The sequence below is a fragment of the Vitis vinifera genome, chromosome 15 (genome assembly GCF_030704535.1).
Source record: "Vitis vinifera cultivar Pinot Noir 40024 chromosome 15, ASM3070453v1".
In the NCBI taxonomy this organism is placed as follows: Eukaryota; Viridiplantae; Streptophyta; class Magnoliopsida; order Vitales; family Vitaceae; genus Vitis; species Vitis vinifera.
In genome coordinates, this window is record NC_081819.1 from 6715397 (window position 1) to 6737662 (window position 22266).

Below are 22266 nucleotides of genomic sequence, written 5' to 3' on the forward strand. Positions count from 1 at the left end.
AAGCAATCTTGCATTGCTAACCTCACTATGAAAGATATGTGCTTCCAAGAATTGCTCTTCAATGGTTTATTTGGGACATTGATTATTATATCAAAATCTTATGGAAACACAAAGGGAGTTTGTACTTCAGATTGAACAAAAATCATTATCATGCTCATCAAACATGTATTTCTTATCACCACTCGAGTCATGGAGCATTCCAATACTGGGAGGTTTTACCCTTTTTTATAGGAAACATTTTGTATGTCACCTACTTGCCAGTTGGATGAAAACTCTAATGTTCATATAATCTTAATTTGCTTAGTTCTTCAACAATATTATGTATCCTAATCATTTAAGATATATCCATATTTTATTATTTTGTTTTATGGTTCATGTTGATAATTGATATATGATTTTTCTATACCGATGCCTAATTAAATTTTCTTCTAAAGTTATTTTCAGTATTTAACAAAAAGATAAAGATAGTCAAAAACTTTAAAAAATAAGTACTAAGAGGGTGTTTGGTAAAACTTAATACTTATTACTTAATTACTTAAGTGGACTTTAAGTTAAATTATATCTAAGTTGTTGACTTAAAACTTATTACTTTAAGTATTAAGGTTGTTTGATAAAATTAATCTAAAACTTATTCTAAATCATCAAATTGATATATTTATCCTCATAAATTATAACTAGAGCAATCAAGGTTGAATAACAATAAGGTTGTGGAGTAGCAAATGAAATCATGGAAGTAACTAGGGTAAATAGGGATAAAAAGATAAAATGAAGATGTAGATTTAAGAATAAGTTAATTGTTTTTATTTATTACTTAAATTTGTTTTTTTTTACTTTAAGTTATTTTATCATACACAATTTATGTAATGACTTAGATTAAGTTCTTAAGTCACTTTAAGTTATTAAGTTAGTTTATCAAACACCCACTAAGTAAAAAAAAAAAATTAAAAACAAATCATCTAAAATATGAAAACAAATTGTATTCAATATTAATTAAGTCAAAAAAACATATTCAGTATTAAGTTGAAAAAACAAACATCACCTAAGAAAGTGTTGGTAAATCAATTTAATAACTTAATATGATTTATTAATTTAATTTAAATAATTAAGTACATCAAACATATAAAGTAAAATAACTTAAAATCATAGCTTAAAGTAAAAAATAACTTTTAAGTATTAGTCAAAATAGTTAACTTGTTTTAATCTCAAATCTCTTTTGCATTATTTACCTATGTTTAATAAGAATATATTTTATAGCCACGATTTCATATTCATAGTAAATAATTTTATTCTTATCTTATGCAACTACATTACTTTAAATCTGAATATTCAACAAATAAATTTATTACTTAATATTAATGAAAATATAAATATTAGTTGAGGTTAACAAAGGTATACATGTATGTCAATAGGACGGTTTAGAAAAATTTTAAATTAATTTTACCAATTAATGTTAATAGTTAAAAGTATTGTTTTTCTTTTTTACTAACCCAAAATTTAATCAAGTTGGGGAATTTTAATTAAATTAGAGTCGATGTTGATTCAGTTTGGTTTGGTTCTATTTCTAATTACAGAAATTAATTATAAATTATTATCATTCTCATATTATGCTTGAGAATAAAATAAAAAAAACTAAAAAAAAAAAAAGCACACTAAGAGTGCCTTTGATCATATTTTTTACTCAAATTTTTAATGAAAGTATTTTCTTTAAAAATGTTTTTAGATGATTAACTTATAAATGTTTTAATAAAAAATGCTATAAGTGATTTTTAAACATTATAACTGATTTTTAGATTTTTAAAATTCTTTCCAAAAATTTGCTAAACACTTGATTGTTTTTTAAAAAACACCTAAACCTAAAAGTACTTCCTTAAATCACGGTAGACAGCTCAAAGTAGGAGTGTGCCTATAGGCTATTGAATAGAGTGGTAGCCAATAATCAAAATGCAGAATTCAAGAGAAAGAGTCAGCCAGCCCTAATACAGAGTTGAAGAAGATGGAGAGGGGTAGCCAATAATCAAAATGCAGAATTCAAGAGAAACAGTCTGTCTAGAAATAAAAGCTGAATTAGCAGCCAAACATAAACAAACTAGTGTGTTATATCCTTCAATCATCGTGGATCTGATCTGATATATAGTGTAGCGTAGTGTAGTATGATATGAGTGAATCCTAAAAGCTACTAGTGGGTGGAATGGGAATGGGAATGGGTATGGCTGCATACTGTCTGTCCACCACCTCGATGAGTTTGTTGGCTATTGCACTGGCATAGACTGAGGAGCCTTCATATATCTGCGACATGGCAATATTAATCAAATCTTGGACATAGAATATGGAAAGTATGGTAAAGATTATTTCAATTATGAAGAGGCGTTGTTAATGTAGTAATCAATTCATTTGAGAAGGTTTGATTGCCCCCACCTTGGTGTTGAAGAGAAAGCTGTAATAATCACCAACATGGCCGCCTGCAACATGGTGGAGGTCCAGTTGAAGCTCATCAAGGATCTTGGACACAAAGAGCAAGCAGTTGATCTTCTTTCTCTGGACAAGTTTGATGGTGACTTCGTCGTCTATGATCCGAACATCCACCTCCGTGTCTTTGGATTTTCTCTGGAGCCAGGAGCTCCTGAGGGATTCATTGTAGGACTGGTCAGGCTCTGGCTTAATGCTGCTGCTGCTCTTTACATCGCCTGTGGACTCATCCTCTGTCTTGTGCCTCTTACTCCTCTCTCTCCCACATCTCTTTTTCTCCACCAGCAGCTTCAGCTCATTCACTGTTCGCAGAAGCTCTCTGATGTACTCAATCGCATCTCCCACCACAGATGCTCTATCACTCTTAAAGAAAAAAAAAATTACATGTATATATATCTACATCTATACATACATTGAGAATCAACAACAAAATTGATATGATGATATACCTTGGTGGGGTTTGGGACCAAACTCCTCAGAGCATTGTACTTATCATTCAAGTGCTCTCTTCTTTGCTTCTCAGTAGCAAAGGATTTGGTGCCTTTGCCCTCCCTGCCTTTACCAATACAGGCCATGTCCCTTGTGAACTTGAGGACCCCATTATCAAACTGCCTATGATCGTCCCCATCTCCGTACCCACCTCCACTTGCCTCTCTCTCATCCATCCCACCACCAAACAAAGACCCAACCCTTGAGGCTGGCAAGTTGTAGCCATGTGGGAGAGACTGAAACAGCTCCCTGAACACAGGAGGCTGTGGGGGGAGGTTCAAATGGAACAAAGGATCGTACAAGATGCCAGATGCCGCCGTGGCCGAGCTGTCCGGGTTTGTGAAGGAGATGGATGAGTTTGGGAGGAGAGATGAGGGCGTGCACCTGGGCAAGTGGAATAGATTGAGAAGGTCTGGTGTTGGAGGGTATGCAGCACTGAAATTCTGGTGGGCATTCTGCATTTCAGCCTGATGCTGCTGCAACAGCAATGGGTCCTCTTGCTGCTGCTGATGATGATTGAACCCCATCTCCTGCATCTCATATGAGAATACCTGATTTGAATCATTGCCGTCGTTGTTGCTGTTATAGCATTGTTGGTCCATGTCAAAGGCCAGCTGCTGGTGGAGCTCAATTTCCATGGTGGCCGAGGCATCCTCCATGGAAACCCTCATGTTGGTGCTGTCCTCAAAGCTGTTGTTGGTGGGTGGTGGCGCAACACTTTGGGAAAACCCCTCATCATCTCCTTCTGCCACTGACTTTGTGCCATCAAAACAAGCATTCTCTTCGTACACATACATTCTTCTTGGCCTAGTGATCTTTCTGCACATTCATCACTCAAAAATTAACCAACAAAAATTAAAAAGAAAAAAAAGAAAAGACAGAAAATAAAAATTAAACCACCAAAATTACAACTACCCAACATGGGTTTTATCTACAACCTGTGAATCAGAAACCAAAAGATGTTTGGTTTGAGAGAAAAAAGTGAGAATGGTCCAAGAAGGTTTGGAGAGAGACGAGAAAAGAGTGTGGATGGTATATAAAGGAAGGGGAAGGGGAGGAGGAAGAGGGAAGAGGATGAAGGGTTGATTTTAGGTTTTTTATTAATTTCCTTTGGGTACAGCAGAGAAGTTGTTACTGAGAATCTCTTGAGGTGGGACCCACCTGTAACCTCTTTTATTCTGACACTGCTCAGCATGATTTGTACTCCTCATAATTCTCCGTCTTGCACCTGACAGCATTCATAGTCACCCCTGTATTTCACTATAATCACTAAAATGCCACTCCACCACCCACGCCTCCATCTGGTTTCTCACCAACTCAAGGGACTCAACTGCAGCACTTGGATTCAACCAATGGCCATGACTCTGACTCAAATGAGTTCGTTGACGGAAGTCTTTGTTTGAAATCTTTTTGTTAGAAAAAGAATGGATTTTTACCATTTTTGTTTAAAGAAAATCTTTACAAATTATTAAAAGAAAGTGATTTTTACAAATTTATTTAAAAAAATATTCTAATTTTATTTTATTTACAGAGGAATTAATTTTCATTCCTTTTATTAAAAACAAAATTCTACAATTTTATTCAAAAAAAATATCAACAAAATTTCTATTTATGAAAAGTGCTTTTAGCAAAAAAGGGGTTTTCATGAGTTCATTTACAAAAAGAAAGTTTCAATTCTATTCCATTTAAAAAAGAATTTTTTGTAATTTACCTAGAAAAAGAATTTTTTTTTTTTTTACTAATTTATTAAGAAAACCTTTAATTCAATTTCCTACCAAATATTTTTTTTTTAAAAAGGTTTTGACAGATTTATTAAAAAAATAAAATTGATATTGCAAATTTATTTAGAAAAATTTACAAATTTATTTTGAAAAGGGTTTTTGCAATTTTATTAAAAATAGTCCCAAACTTTATTTATAATTTACAAAGAGAAATCAAATGTGTTGGAAAAGATTAAGAAATATTTAAGAGAAATATTAAAAAGGGATTTTTATCTTTTATCTTGTTGAAAACAGATTTCTGAATTTTATTATTTTTAATAAACTTATTATTTTTATTTTATGAAGGAAAAGATTATTTTATAAGAAAAAATTTATACTTTTGCCATTTTATTAAAAAAAAAAAGGATTCAACCCCTACACTTAAGAGAGATTTTTGTAATTTTTTTTCTTTAAAAAGATTTTTACAACTTTTATTTAATTTTTTTTTTCACAATTTTTTATTTACATTTCATTAAAAAAAGATGGATTTTTATATTAAAAACATTTTTTATGGACTATCACTAAAAACAAAAAAAAAAAAAATCAAAAAACATTAATTTTCTGGACTTCTCACAAAATAATTTTTGGACTTTTTGCTATGGTAATTTCTGGATTTTTATTAAAAAAGAATTTCCAGTCTTTTCAAAAAATAACTTTCTAGACCTTATTTTATTCTAAAAAATGGCTAGCTTTAAAAATAAATTCTGGGCCTTATTTTTATTTAATAAAAAAATTTTCTGGATATTTTTTTAAAAAAATTGGACTTTATTTTAATATAATAAATACTCGGTAGGTTAAACCAGCCATTTGAAGTCTTAATATTTTAGTATGTTTAGGGGAGTTTTTAAAAACAATTTTCTATTTTATAAATAGAAAACAATTTTTAAAAATTCATAACATTCTCTGTTTCCATTTTTTAAAAATAAAGTGAAATGAAAAAAAAACTTTTGAAAAACAAGTAAAAATGTTTTTCAATGATTTTTAAAAATAATAGAAAAACACATACACTCTGTTATTTCTCTTTTACATAAAATTATTCTTTTTCGATTTTTTTCTTTAGCCAAATTAACTCCAAATTAAACAAGACTTAATGTGTTGGATTTATTAACAAGTTTATTAATTTTTAAAAATAATTTAAAACCTAAATAATAAATTCATTAATACTATAAATTTATGAATAAAAATTAGTTTAAAATAATTCTATTGTTTTTCTTCTATATAAAATTATTATTTCCCAATTTAAAAATTAAATAATAAATTCGTTAATACCATAAATTATGAATAAAAATTGGTTTAAAACAACTCTATTGTTTCTCTTCTATATAAAATTATTTTTTTTTTTTTTCTTTTTACTAGGCAAATGAACTTCAAACTAAATAAGGTTTAATGTGTTGGATTCATTAGCAAGTATAATAATTTTTAAAAATAATTTAAAACTCAAATAATAAACGTACTAATATCCTTAATTTATGAAGAAAAATTGGTTTATAATGACTATATTATTTCTTTTTTTTTTGTACATAATTATACTTTTATAAATTTTACCACTAGGAAAATGAAATTCAAATCAAATGACACTTTTTATTGAATTTATTAATGAGTTTAACGATTTTTAAAAACAATTTGGAACTCAAAAATAAATCTAATCTTTGAAAAAAAAAAACAAAGAGGAAAATACATCCAATTAATTGTATATTAAATCAAAATATTATAGAATATTATGTTCAAAATTGAGTAATAAATGTGTGCATATTTAATAAATAAATAAATAAAAACTTGGCTCATTTATAGGTTAAAAAAGTAAAACTTTATTAATTATTCATTTTAAATAAAATACTATTGAAAATTAGTTTTATTCTTTTTTAAAAAACAATGGAAAAATGTTAATATTCTTATGTTTCTAACATATAATAAAATAGTATATTTTCTATTAAAAATATAATTTATGATTTGAGTATAATATTACTATTTATGTTTTACAAAAAAAACTATTTATTTTTTAATTATTTGTAATTACAAAATTATTTTCATTTTCAATAAGACTTCAATTAAATTAATTAATTAATATTATATAAATTGAATTTAAAATGTTTTTACAAAATCAAAACAATTTTTTAAAAAAAAAATTATCCAAACAATTCTTTTCATTTTTTATTTTTAAAATCCTTTTATAAAACAACTTGCCTAATATCCTTGTTTTTATAAAAACATTAAAAAAAAATTATAAAAACAAGTATAAGAAATCATGGTCAAACAAGAAATTTAAAAAAAATAATTAATTAAAGTACTTATTTGATTTATATTAAAAATTAATATTAAAATTGTATTTATTTTATAGTAATTTTTGTTTCACTAGAATTAAAAAATTGTATCATAATTATAAAAAAATTCTTTATTTTAACTTATACATAATTGTAAATTTAAATGTTATTTTTTAATAAGATTTAACTTGAATTTGATTTCATATTATTATATCTTAAATTTATAAAAATTTTATAAAATAAAAATAAAATATTATTTTTAAAAACAATACAAATTCTTTAATCCAAACAAGTCTTTTTTTGTTATTTTTTAAAAAAAAAAACTATATTTTAAAACGTCTTATCAAACACTCTTGTTTTAAAAAAAAATTAAAAATTTGTTTTTTATTTTCTATTTTGAAAACAATTTTTAAAACTAAATTTAAAAAATATTCATTTTTAGGATTTTTTTTTTTTTTTTTTTTTTGCATGGTGATAGTTAATGAATATTAACATAGTAAATAAAAATTAGCCTAATGTAACAATAGCCTTGTAATTATCAATCGAAAATTAATGTTTAAAATTTTTACAAAAAAAAATTATCACGATATGGAAATAACACTATGTAGACCCCTCTTTGGATCGAAAGAGTGGGTTTTTATTTATTTATTTATTTTCATTTGGAGGAGTGGGGGATGACCTCCAAAAGTGTTCAAAGTGGGCTGCATGAGACACATAGCCAAGAACACCACCACCTTGCCATGGTGGTGGTTGAAATGGGGATTTTTTTTATTTTTTCATTGGAACAGAGAGCAAGGGAGTAGATGGTGAGCAGTAAAGCTAGTGAGGCCACGGAAGAGAGAGGGGATAAGAGATGTTAAGGGGGGAGCAAAGGAGTGAGTTGTAGGTGAGGGGTAGAAGCTTGCAAGAGAAGAAAAAGAAAAGGGAATGAGGGCTATGTAAGGGTGATTCATTTCGGAGAGATTGAGAAAGAGAGATCGGGATGTTTTGAGATAACTGAAGCGAAGAGTAAAGAGAGAGTTGGAAGAGAAAATTCTTGTTATCCCAATGGTTCTCCTAATCAGGTTTTGATAATAACAAACCATGGTTAAGTTACTAATTGATTTGAATTATAAAGAATTTCATGTATTAATTTGAAAATTCATCAAAGGACCTACTGGATGCAAGATCAAGATGTTTGGAAGACCTTTAATCATAGGAAACAAATGTAAGATGAATGCATGGGTGCACTTATGATTTACATATCATTTCATGCATATTTCAAAAACTCAGTTTATTCTTTAAAGTTATATTTCCATCAAAACACGAGTTTTATCAAATAAACCTTAGGCAAATCGTTTCAAAATTGGCATATTAATTTACATAAAGACATTGCCTAAGTGTTAGAAGAGAAAATATAAAATAAATAAAAAAAAGATAGGTTTTTGGGCCAAAAATGGTAAATCGGTCGAGACACTGGCCAACCGGATCAACCGGCTAGGGGTACCAGTCGACCTTTTCCCTCTTCCCTGTCGAGGTCCGGTCAAGAAGTGTTGAAAGCACTCTCTCTTTTCCAGTAGCCTTTCCTTCCTGGTCGAGGTATTTGCCTTCCCGGTTGACCTCCGATCAAGGTCCAATCAGAGGTAATGGTCACCTACTAAGCATTAAATGCTCCAACGGCTAGTGAACCGGTTAACCCCCAACTCAATTGGTTGAGGATGCTTTTTGGTTTTCTTGGCTCCCGATGTTAGAAACCTATAAATAAAGAGCTCCACTTCATTTATGAGTAAGAGAACACTTACATTTATTTGTTTACCCACTTGTTCTTGCCTTAAAAGCTCTCATTCCTTTCTTGGTGCATTAAATCTTCATTTGCATATCCTTTAGTGCTCCTTTATGATTCATCCTAGCCTTAAGTTGTATTTGAGCTATTGTTGAGCTACGTTGAGAGATTCATTCTTGTTAATTGAGTGTTAAAGCCTTCAAGTGAGTTGAAACTTGAAGAGATTGTGTAAGAGCCTATTGGAGTCGGAATCCAAGTGTAAAGGTGATTAGAAGCTTGATTGAAACTTCAAGTTAGTGTAACTCTCACTCAATTAGGAGCTTGAGGAGAGTAGATATAGGCAAGGAAGTGTCGAACTACTATAAAATCTGAGTTTGATTTCTCTAACTCTATCTCTTTATATTTGCTTCTCTTATGCTTAAATTTGTCATGTTTAAAAAGAATTTTTTTTAAAAACCCAATTCACCCCCTCTTGGGTGTTTTTCTCTTTTAAGATTAGCCTTTATTTTCTCAATTGATATCAAAGCTAAGCCTCTTGTTAAAGACTTAATTGTCTAAGAGGAAATGGTTAATCCATTAAGCTCATCTCACATTGAATGTTTTGTAAAAAATAGACCTCCATTTTTTACAGGAACTGATTATCCATATTGGAAAACTAAAATGGCTTGGTTTTTACAATCAATTGATTTAGACGTATGGGACGTTAATGAAGATGGCCCAACTTTTCCTTCAAAACTAGTTGATGGACTCATGGTTCCAAAACCCAAGCAAGAATGGGATGAGCGTGATAGAAGAAATTTTCAATTAAATGTTGAAGCCATTTATACTTTGCAATGCTTTATGGATAGAAATGAATATAATAGAATATGTCAATGCAAATCGGCTAAATAAATTTGGAGATTGCTTGAAATAACTCATGAAGGAACAAATCAAGTGAAATAATCAAAAATCAATTTACCTGTTCATAGCTATGAATTTTTTTTTATGAAAGATGATGAGACTATTCTTGAGATTATCACTAGGTTTACCGACATTGTCAATGGTCTTGAAGTCTTGGGAAAGACCTACAAGGAATCCGAAAAGGTGATGAAGATCTTGAAGTCACTTCCATCAAAGTGGCATACAAATGTCAGTGCAATTCAAGAAGCCAAAGACTTGACCAAGCTACCTTTGGAGGAGCTCATAGGGTCATTGATGACATATGAGATCAATTTGGTAAAGAAGCAACAAGAAGGTGAAGACAAAAAGAAGAAGAGCATAGCTCACAAAGCTACAACTAAGAAAGAAGAAGAAGTTAAAGAAGAAAAACAAAGTGAAGAAAATGAAGATTGCCCTCATCATAAGAAAGTTCAACAAATTCATGAGAGATGAAAGTTTTAGAGGAAGAAGGTTCACTTCTAGAAGAGACCTTTCTAAAAATGAATCTTCATCTCATGGTGACAAGGAGAGATGGGAAGAGAAAAGAGACTTGGTGTGTTTCAAGTGTAAGAAACCGGGACACATTAAATATGATTATCCTCTCTACAAAAGTGAAGCCAAGAGGAGAAAGAAAAAGGCAATGATGGCCACTTGCAGTGAAAGTGAAAAATCCTCCGAAGAAGAAAATGAGAAAAAAGTGGCAAACATATGCTTCATGGCAATAGATGAACTTGATGAGGTAAACTCTAACCTTAGTGATGAAGATATACATGATGCATTTGAAGAATTGTATGAGGATTTTGAAAAACTTAGTTTTAAAAATATTTCTCTTAAAAAGAAAGTTCAACAACTTGAAGAAGTAAAAGAAAATTTTTCAAATGTTGAAATTTCTAAAACTCATTTTGAAAAAGAAAATGAGATTTTAAGAAAGAAAAATGAATGGTTGACCTCATCTCTTTCAATATTTTCTTGTGGACAAAAATCTTTTGAAATGATTTTAGTTAGCCAAAAATGTGTTTTTGACAAACAAGGGCTAAGATTTAAATCTTCAAAAAATCAAAAGTATTTTAAAAACTATTTTGTAAAGGAATCCACAAGTGCAAGTCCTTCCACTACTTGTAACTTTTGTGGAAGAGGATGGCACATTAGGATTTCATGCCCTTTAAGAAATGGTTCTCAAAAGAATTTAAATGCAAAAGCTAAAAAGACTTGGATTGAAAAAACCAAGGTCACTAACCCTCAAGAATCCAAAAAGATATGGGTACCTAAATCAACTTGAGTTTTATGTTTTAGGGTTCAAAAAAGGATAAATGGTTCTTAGATAGTGGATGCTCAAGACACATGACCAGAGATGAATCCAAGTTTGTTTTCCTTACAAAGAAAAATGGAGGATATGTTACCTTTAGAGACAATGCCAAAGGAAGGATCATTGGTCAAGGCAACATTGGTAATGGCACATCCTCTCTTATTGAAAGTGCTTTATTAGTAGATGGTTTAAAACATAACCTTTTAAGCATTAGTCAACTTTGTGACAAAGGTTTTAAAGTGATTTTTGAAGCATCTCATTGCATCATCAAGGATATTCAAAATGATAAAACCATCTTCATGGGTCATAAATGTGATAATGTTTACGCTATAAATATTTCAAAATATGATGGCCATGATAGATGCTTTTCAAGCATGCATGATCAAATTTGGTTGTGGCATAGGAGGTTGGGACATGTTAACATGGACCTCATTTCCCAACTCAACAAAGATGAACTTGTTAGAAGCCTTCCCAAAATAAATTTTTAAAAAGATAAAGTTTGTGAAGCTTGTCAAGTGGGAAAGCAAATCAAAAACTCTTTTAAAAACAAAAACTTCATTTCCACATCTAGGCCACTTGAGTTGTTACATATGGATTTATTTGGTCCCTCTAGGACACCAAGTCTTGGAGGAAAATATTATGCATATGTTATTGTGGATGACTTCTATAGATACACATGGGTCTTGTTTTTAAGTAAAAAAAATGAAGCCTTTTACGAGTTTTCAAAGTTTTGCAATAAGGTTTAAAAGGAAAAAGGTTTTGCAATTACTTGTATAAGAAGTGATCATGGGACAGAATTCAAAAATATTGATTTTGAAGAGTATTGCAATGAGCATGGAATTGACCATAATTTTTGGGCTCCTAGAACTCCTCAACAAAATGGGGTAGTTGAAAAGAAAAATAGAACTCTTCAAGAGATGGCAAGAACCATGCTAAATGAAAACAACTTACCAAAATATTTTTGGGCCGAAACGGTTAACATTTCTTGTTATGTTTTAAATAGAATATTATTGAGGCTCATTCTTAAGAAAACCCCCTATGAGCTTTTGAAAAACAAGAAACCCAACATTAGCTATTTCAAAGTTTTTGGATGCAAATGTTTTATATTAAACACCAAAGAAAATACTGAAAAATTTGATGCAAAATCGGATGTTGGAATTTTCCTTGGTTACTCAACTTCAAGTAAAGCTTTTAGAGTTTTTAACAAAAGAACCATGGTTGTAGAGGAATCCATCCATGTTATTTTTTATGAATCTAACAATTCTCTCCAAGAAAGAGAGAGTTTTGATGATGATTTACAAACCTCCATGGGAAGATTGCAAATAGAAGATAGAAGACAACAAGAAGAAATTGGAGAGGATCCCAAGAAAGAAGGATCACCATTGGCACTACCCCCTCCTCAAAAAGTGCAAGGTGAATCACGCCAAGTCCTTCCTAAAGAATGGAAGTTTGACATCAATCACCCACAATATCAAATTATAGGTAATCCATCTAGTAGGGTAAGAACTAGATCCTCTCTTAGAAATATTTGCAATAATCTAGCTTTTATCTCTCAAATTGAGCCTAAAAATATAAATGATGCATTAGACAATGAAAATTGGATGATTTCTATGCAAGAGAAGTTAAATCAATTTGAAAAAAGTGAAGTATGAGAATTAGTACCAAGACCTTCAAATCAAAGTGTTATTGGAACTAGATGGGTCTTTAGAAATAAAATGAATGAAAATGGCATAATTGTTAGAAACAAAGCAAGGTTGGTAGCCCAAGGTTTTAATCAAGAAGAAGGAATAGATTATGAAGAAACCTTTGCCCCTTTAGCTAGGTTGGAAGCCAATAGCATGCTACTTAAACAACCACCTAACCATGTTTTTAAACTTAAAAAGGCTCTTTATGGTTTAAACAAACACCTAGAGCATGGTATGAAAGATTTAGTAAATTTCTTTTGAAAAAGGGTTTTAAAATGGGAAAAATTGACACAACTCTTTTCATAAAAACCAAAGAAAATGATATGCTCTTAGTTCAAATATATGTTGATGATATCATTTTTGGTGCTACTAATGTCTCTCTTTGTGAAAAATTTTCTAAATGCATGCATAGTGAGTTTGAAATGAGCATGATAGGAGAACTCAACTTCTTTCTTGGACTTCAAATCAAGCAACTAAAGGAAGGAACCTTCATCAATCAAGCAAAGTATATAAGAGATCTTCTCAAGAGGTTTAACATGGAGGAAGCCAAAACAATGAAGACTCCAATGAGCTCATCCATCAAGCTTGATAAGGATGAGAAAGGTAAATCCATTGACTCTACTATGTATAGAGACATGATAGGTTCTTTGCTATATTTGACTGCTAGTAGACCCGACATTATGTATAGTGTATGCTTATGTGCTAGATTTCAATCTTGTCCTAAAGAATCTCACTTAAGTGCCATAAAAAGAATCCTCAAATATTTGAAAGGGACAATGGACATAGGCTTATGGTTTCCTAAGAGTGATAACTTTGAATTAATTGGTTTTTCGGATGCTAATTTTTTCGATTGTAAGGTTGAAAGAAAAAACACTAGTGTCACTTGTCATTTCTTAAGACACTCACTTGTCTCATGACATAGTAAGAAGCAAAATTCAGTAGCCTTATCAATGTCAGAAGTCGAATGCATAGCAATCAGTTTATGTTGTGCACAAATCCTTCGGATGAAACAAACACTTAGTGATTTTGATTTATCTTTTGAGCATGTTCCTATTAAATGTTATAATACTAGTGCCATAAGTATATCAAAAAATCTCGTGCAATACTCTAGGACTAAGCATATAGAGATTAGACATCATTTTCTTAGAGATTATGCACAAAAGGGTGACATAACACTTGAATTTGTAAGCACAAAAGATCAACTTGTTGATATCTTTACAAAACCTCTAAGTGAAGAATAATTTGTTGATATTAGAAGACAACTAGGGGTGATTTCTATATGATCTAATGTTTTCTTAATGAATTCTTGAAGAATATACCTTCTGATTGCATGAATTTCATGTCATATGCATCATATAGACATATACTTAGATAATGAACAAATTTCGACCAAAATCAAAATTCCCTTCGCATTGTGCATAAAAAATTGGGGATTTCAACTGAAAAGAGCAGGTGGAGGATCACAAAACGAGAAAATGCACAAAAAAATGAAAAGTCAAAATGTTCATCACGTTGACCAGGCGGTCGACCAGTTCGTCAGGATTAGGGTTTTAAAGGGACTCCCGCGCTTCATTTTCTCACTGGTTTCCTCTGGTTCTTCAAGAGCTTTGTCGATTCAGTTGTCAAAGAGTATTTTTGAGGTCATTACAACAGATTGAAGGCTTTGCATTGGATTTTTTGGAAGTTTGGAGGCTAGGGTTTCGGATTTGGGCTGTCTTCTCTTCCTTCTGTGTGTCACAGTCAACTTCCTCTCCATTTCCGCACTCCTAGGGTTTCAATTGTGAGTGTCTCTTTTTTTACCAACATTTACTCCTTTTTTTCTTCTTCCTCATGGCTCCTACACGAGAGTCAGTTGCCTCTAGGGCACAGGGCAAGCGCCTAACTGAGCCGTCTAAGCTGGAGGCATGCCAAAAGGCGAGGTTTGACACTGCCTTGTTCAGTTCCGTGGAGGACTACTAGTAGTACAAGCAACACTTTACTCAAAGACGAGTAGTTTCAAGGAGAAATATTAATTTTCCCTAATTTCAACATTTCGGATTTGAGGGCATTTTTACTATGATGGGTTGGCTACCCGTGGTGACTGTTTCAGAGTAGATTTTCCTAACCTTGGTGCGAGTGTTTTACTCGAGGATGACTTATGGTTTGGGTAGCCTTATCATTTCTACTATCAGAGAAGTTGAGATCTATCTGGACCGGGAAAGCATCTACCATATTTTCGATATTGTTCCGATTGGACTCAGAGTGTACGAGTCTAAGATTTGGCCCACTGTACCGTGATTTGAGCCTAGAGAGGTCATTCAGAGGATTTTCGGACTTGCAGAAGCCCAGGAGATGGGAAAACCCTCTACCCATAGCTTAACCATCATCAGTAGAGTGTTACACCATATGACAGGCTCTATCTTTCTACCACGAGGCGAACACCGAGATGAGGTCTCTTATTATGAGGCATTCTTTATTGACTCTATTCTGATTGGGAGACGGATCCACTTGGGATACTTGATGATGATGCACATGATCTCATGTTGTGAGAGCATGACTTGCGTACTTCCTTATGGTCACTTCCTCACCAGAGTCTTCAAGTATGTCAGTGTTGACTTGAATAGAGAGACAGACTTTGAGGCCCGCAACGCTTATGATACGTATAATGATTAGTCGATGGGGCGGATGAAGTTTGAGAAGGCCCCCGATGGTTCTTAGGTTAAGAGAGTAGAGAGAGCACCAACATAGGCCCTGGGATAGGGATAGGCACATCCTAGAGTAGATGAGGAGGCCAAGATACAAGAGATGGAGGGTAGAATACACCCTCAGAGTGGCTTTCAGTAGAGAGAGCCCAAGCTTGACATTCCTCCACTTCAGTCAAAGGGTGTTCAGTTTGAGGCTACCTTCTCTGAGCCAATGATGTCTGAGCCGACTTATACAACGGGTCCATCTACTCAGCCGTCATTCCCTAAGCCTCCTCACGCTAAGATACCACCTCATGATCCTAACCATGCTCCTTGGATGGATTTATCTGCTCAGATTAGCTCTCTAGGCACTCGCATGGAGGAGCTTGTTGTAGTCAGTGATACTCAGTTCTACTCCATAGAGGATTGCATGGATCAGTATTAGGCTGACTTCACTTCTCAATTTGAGTATCTATAGCAAAGATTTGAGCGTATTGAGAATCGCATGGATCAGCATCAGGCTGGTTTCACTTCATAGTTTGAGTATCTCCAGAAGCGGATTGAGTGTATTGAGGATCGTTTGGAGAGTCAGCATAAGGAGATGATGGCTTATCTACCCTCTGTGTTTCCACCTCCACCTCCTCAGCCTTGATTTCGTAGATACCTTATTTTTTATTTTTTTTTATGTTGCCAAAAGGGGGAGATATTTAGGATCTAAGAATCTATAGGAGACTTACATGCATATCATTGTCAAATCATTGTTTGGATTGTACATTTGACTTAAACATTTGACTTATATGATATGCCTATATGTTTCTTGACTTACATTGTTTCTTATTGCAAATTCTCTCTAGCATGTCTTGATTATCTTGGTTTTAACTTCGTAAATTTTGATTGTTGACCCATGATTAGTTTGAGGGGGAGATTCTTCTTCTCCTAGATAACCAAGGTTTGTCATCATAAAAAAGAGGGAGATTGTTAGCCCAAGGGTTCTCCTAATCAAGTTTTGATAATAACAAATCGGTTAAGTTACTAATTGATTTGAATTATAAAGAATTTCATGTATTAATTTGGAAATTCATCAAATGACCTCATGGATGCAAGATCAAGACGTTTGGAAGACCTTTAATCATAGGAAACAAATGTAAGATGAATGCATGGGTGCACTTAGAATTTACATATCATTTCATACATCTTTCAAAAACTCAGTTTATTCTTTAAAGTTATATTTCCATCAAAACCCGAGTTTTATCAAATAAACCTTAGGCAAATCGTTTCAAAATTAGCATATTAATTTACCTAAAGACCTTGCCTAAGTGTTAGAATAGAAAAGTACCAGAAAAAGATAGGTTTTCGGGCCAAAAAATGGTGAATCGATCGAGGCACTGGCCAATCGGCTCAACCGCTTAAGGGTACCGGTAGATCGATTCCCTCTTCTTGGTTGAGGTCCGGTCGAGAAGTACAGAAAGCACTCTCTCTCTTCTAGTAGCCTTTCCTTCCTAGTCGAGCTATTTGTCTTCCCGGTCGACCTCCGATCAAGGTCTAGTCAAAGGCAACGGTCACCTACCAAGCATTAAATGTTTCAACGGCTAGTGAACCGATAGACCCCCAACTCGACTTATTGAGGCTATTTTTTGGTTTTCTTGGCTCTTGAGGTTAGAAACCTATAAATAAAGAGTTATACTTATTTATGAGTAAGAAAACAACTACATTTATTTGTCTATCCACTTGTTCTTGCCTTAAAAGCTCTCATTCCTTTCTTGGTGCATTAAATATTCATTTGCATATCATTTAGTGCACTTTTGTGATTCATCCTAGCCTTAAGTTGTATTTGAGCTATTGTTGAGCTACGTTGAGAGATTCATTCTTGTTAATTAAGTGTTAAAGCCTTCAAGTGAGTTGATATTTGAAGAGATTATGTAAGAGCCCATTGGAGTCGGAATCCAAGTGTAAAGGTGATTAGAAGCTTGGTTGAAGCTTCAAGTTGGTGTAACTCTCACTCAGTTAGGAGCTTGAGGAGAGTGGATATAGGCAAGGAAGTGTTGAACCACTATAAAATCTGAGTTTGATTTCTCTAACTCTATCTCTTTATATTTGCTTCTCTTGTGCTTAAATTTGTCATGTTTAAAAAGAATTTTTTAAAAAAAAATCTATTTCACCCCTCTCTTGGGTGTTTTTCTCTTTTAAGATTAGAAGCTCTAGTCATAGAACTACTGTGGACTTTTTCTTTTCCCACCAATATGCCAAAGTCCTCATCGCTAGTTACCATGATCTTGTTAGCTCTGCCATCATCTGTAAACTTTAGCAGTTTGGGTTCACCAATCTCCTTCTCTGAACCCACACCAAACTCAGTCTCGCTCGTTGGAAGATGTTGTTCAAGCGGATTATTTTTCATGCAAAATCTAGGGTGAAACTTAAAGCTTTTGAGAAAAAAAAAATTCTGGTGCGACGTCAAAGACCGATAAGTTGATGCTCAAGACGACGGAGATGGAGACTGTGCATGATTACGGGGGTTGCATTTCTTGTTCTCCCCAAACAAATGAAGTCCTAGCATGTTGAATATTATTTAGAAGTAGAGCTTGGTGAACCACAATGGATCAATTGTGATATTCGTGCATTTAGAATCAGAGTTCAAAAAATAGGTCGAGTCATATCCGCCTTGACACTGGCCGCGACGAGTCCGATACCAGATATAGAGTTATATCTAGACTCAGCCTTGAATTGGTTGGACTCAGATGACTCGGCTGATATTCCGAGTTAACTCGGTCAACTCAATAAAAAAAACCAATCAAGAGATTCCCTCTCCTTTCCCATCACAACAAGAATCAAAATTTTCAGAGAAATCAGAGATTCCTCCGCAAAAGAAAACACCTATGAATATGTAATTCACGAACAAGTTCGAAAAAAATAAACCTGTGAAAATTTGAAACAAACCCGTAACCCTTTCAAAAGCCTTTAAAGAAAAAAGAAAAATCAACAAATGATGAAACACGTTTGAAGATTTACTTACTTGACCCTAAATCTACCATTGTCAGAGTATATATCTTTCATCTTTAGTGTGCTGCCGATGCCGCAACGATGACTGGACACCGACAAGGTAACCCTCCTATCTCCAATTGTAACTCTTCTTCCTCTAATTGTGGTTGTGTGGTAGTAGTCAGTGTGTTGGGGAAGGTCCGAGTCATTCGACAGTCTGCAAAACGTGGTTGTTGTGGTGTGTTGGGGAAGATCGCGGGCAAATCGTGTTTTGGGGAAGATAAGCCAACAAATAAAGGTAAAGTTTGATTTACCTTATTTAAATCAACACACCCACAATGCCATAGTCACACCAAATTATATTTTTAAGGTAAAGTTTGATTTACCTTATTTAAATCATCACACCCACACTACCATAGTCACATCAGATTATGTTTTTAATTTATTGAATCAAATTATATAAATTGGTAAATTATATTTTTCTGACGATTCATAATTTGATATTAGATTAAAAAAAATTACATAATTTGAATCAATTAAAAATATATTTAAAATTTGATTTACCTTATTATGTTGAGATTATATTTTTAATTTATTAAATTATGTAATTTTTTATTTTATAATATTAAATTAATCAACATGTATTTAAATTGGTAAAACTAGGAAATTCATGTATGCAGTGTAAAGTAATGTTTAGATGTAATGTTATAAAATTGAAGAATTAGAAAATAATGTTTATATGAAATTGGAGAATTCATAATTGTGAAACCAAGGTTTGGTTAATCTTGATTTTAATGATAACAAAACAAGGTTTAGAACTAATGAATATATTTTAAGTGTGATTAGGCAAGATGATTTCCAAAGTGGCAATTACAAAGACAAATCAAGCCAAGGAGAAATCATGAAGAAGAAGACCACCTCAAAGAGAAGAGTTTTTCAAGACCCAAGTCTCATAAGATCTCTTTATAAGGTTGTTGGTGCACTAGGACCTTCATGCATTTCATTCTTTAATTATACACCAAAATCATCCAAGAGTAATATTGTTTTAAATATCTTAAGAATTGGATGATTTCATGTTTTCAACTAAAACTTTGTATTAAATATCTTTCAAACTTGTTTTAAAAGGTTTTAAGTTGAAAAGAGTTGGTTGTTGAGCCAAAAAAAGGCTCAACTGGTCGAGGCTATGGCCAACCGGCTCAACTGGTTGAGGAACCGATCAATCGATTGTGCTCGTCCTGTTGAGAGAGGCGCAAAACTTTCTCTCTCTCCCAGTGGCCTTCTCTTCCCGGTCGAGGTGATTCTCTTCCCGGTCGAGGCCCGGTCAAGCTCCAACGGTAACCTACCAAGCATTTAATGCTAACGACTAGTCAATCGGTCGACCCCTAGCTCAACCGGATGAACCTCCAAACAGTTAGTTTGGTTTTTCTCTTGTATAAAAAGGCTCCAAACTTCATTGTTTAATAAGCTTAACCTTCCCAAATTATTCTTGATTATATTTAAGCCTTAGAAGAGTGTTTTTGAGTGCATCATTGTTTCATAACTTGGATATCTTTATTGCACTATTCAATCCTAGTTTTTCTTGTATCCTTGAGCTTAAAGTTCTTGTACTAGGATTTTGAGAGATCCAAAATTTGTATATCGTTGAGAGGAATTTTCTCAAGTGTGGGGTATCACTTGAGGGGTTGTTCAAGAGTGGGATATCTCTTGAGAAGTGTAAAGGGTGTTTGGAGCCAAAAGTCTAAGATGGTGAATTGGAACCATAATCCAATTGTAAAGAGATTAGAAGCTTGGTTGAAGCTTCAAGATAGTGGAACCCTCACTCGGTTAAGAGGTTGAGGAGAGTGGACGTAGGTAAGGAAGTGTCGAACCACTATAAACTCTCGTGTTTGCACTCTCTCTTCCCTAACTCTTTTAAATTATATGCAATTGTCTTTATTTTGTTTGTTATATACTTGCATATAATTGTCTCTTATTTTTGCATAGTTTAAATTTGTGAAAAAGAGACCATCATCCTATTTACCCCCCCTTTTTAGGGGTGATTACCATAGTTTGGAGTAGCCTAATATTCCTAACAATAATGATAATATTATGATGATATTAAATATATTTATATGTAATTTTTTTTATTTTATATAGAGATTATATTTTTAATTTATTAAATTATGTGATTTTTTTATCTTATAATATTAAATTGGCTCACTAAATTATTTTTATATGGTATAGAAATATAAAATACATTTATATGGTAAACTTTATATGGAATAGATATTGTATTTTTAATTTATGTTTCTATGTTATAATATTGAAAAATTAAATTACATTAGAAAATTAATAATTAACTAAAATATTTTTTTTTCAAATAATCATAACTATAAAAGTAATGATTTAATAATACGGATTGAAGGGTATGTATTTACATGGTATAGAGAAATTACATTTATATTTGAATCAATTTTACTTCATTATATCATGTAGATTTTTCTATTTTATAATATTCTACAATTAAATTACAATAGGAAATCAATAATTATCAAAACAATAAATTGGTTCACTAAATTATTTTTGTATGGTATAGAAATTATATTTCTTAATATAAAAGAAATTTATTTGGCAAACTTTATATGATATAGATATTGTATTTTTAATTTATGTTTTTATCTCATAATATTGCAAAATTAAATTACATTAAAAAATTAATAATTATTTAAAACATTATTTTTTTCAAATAATCATAACTATAAAAGTAATGATTTAATAATACGGATTGAATGGTATGCATTTACATGGTATAGAGAAATTATATTTATATTTAAATCAATTTTACTTCATTATATCATGTAGATTTTTTATTTTATAATATTCTACAATTAAATTACAATAAGAAATCAATAATTATCAAAACAATAAATTGGTTCACTAAATTATTTTTGCATGGTATAGAAATTATATTTCTTAATATAAAATACATTTATATAGTAAAATTTATATGATATAGATATTGTATTTTTAATTTATTTTTTTATCTTAAATATTACAAAATTAAATTACATTAGAAAATTAATAATTATTTAAAACAATTTTTTTTTTCAAATAATCATAACTATAAAAGTAATGATTTAATAATACGGATTGAAGGGTATGCATTTACATGGTATAGCGAAATTACATTTATATTTGAATCAATTTTACTTCATTATATTATGTAGATTTTTTATTTTATAATATTCTACAATTAAATTACAATAGGAAATCAATAATTATCAAAACAAACTTTTTTAAAAGATTTTTTTATAAAAATATTCATTTATTTAACTATTATTTATTTTAATTAAAAAAACATATAAATAAGTGGAAAATAAAATATGATGAACTTAGGTGAGATCATGTTTATTGCTTTTTTAGTAGAATTTATTTTTATATGGTAACAATATGAAATATATAAGTAAGTGGAAAATTGAATATTATAATTCTTATATAAATGTGTTTATATATATTTAATTTGAAAAGTAAGTTGTTTTCCTTTTATACATGGTTAGGTTAAAATTTCAAAATGGCTTCAAAACATGATATTGGTTAGGAGCATGCAAAACCTGTCGGTGGTAGTAGAAGAACCATGAAGTGTAAATATTGTGGGAAAGTTATACATGGTGGTATAACAAGATTAAAGCAACACATCGTACATATATCTAGACAAGTGGAAGGATGTCCACGTGTACTAGTAGAAGTGTCACATAGTGCTAGACAACATATGTTTGATACTTCAAAAGAAAAGGCACAGTTAAAGAAAAAAAAAAGAACGACTTTTGAGTTCCTTAAATAAACAAATTTTCTATGAAATTGATGAGGGTGATTCTGATGATGAAATTAAGGAAATTACTATGGATGATTTTGAAAGAAGACAAATGAAACAAACAATGAAAGAAAGTTGTCGAATTTTTGAAGAAAGTAAACAAGAGCATCAGAAGGGTGCTAGTTCCTCA

The 22266-nt window shown here is 31.6% G+C and overlaps 1 protein-coding gene across 1 annotated transcript; it reads right to left on the minus strand.

The window, feature by feature from the left end:
- Window positions 1-1984: 1984 nt before the first annotated feature.
- LOC100253657 (transcription factor bHLH91) lies at window positions 1985-4040 on the minus strand. The gene is made up of 4 exons (XM_010662999.3): window positions 3894-4040; window positions 2916-3774; window positions 2416-2829; window positions 1985-2286 (listed from the first exon to the last, which is right to left on the minus strand). The coding sequence occupies exons 2-4, from the start codon at window positions 3750-3752 to the stop codon at window positions 2167-2169; spliced, it is 1371 nt and encodes a 456-aa protein (XP_010661301.1). The 5' UTR covers window positions 3753-3774; window positions 3894-4040; the 3' UTR covers window positions 1985-2166.
- Window positions 4041-22266: the final 18226 nt, after the last annotated feature.

Coding starts and splice junctions, on each gene's coding strand:
- LOC100253657 (XM_010662999.3), bottom strand. CDS start 3,752: ATGTATGTGTACGAAGAGAATGCTTGTTTTGATGGCACAAAGTCAGTG. Junction 2,830..2,915: donor TGGTCCCAAACCCCACCAAG/GTATATCATCAT, acceptor TTTTTCTTTAAG/AGTGATAGAGCATCTGTGGT. Junction 2,287..2,415: donor GCTTTCTCTTCAACACCAAG/GTGGGGGCAATC, acceptor GCCATGTCGCAG/ATATATGAAGGCTCCTCAGT.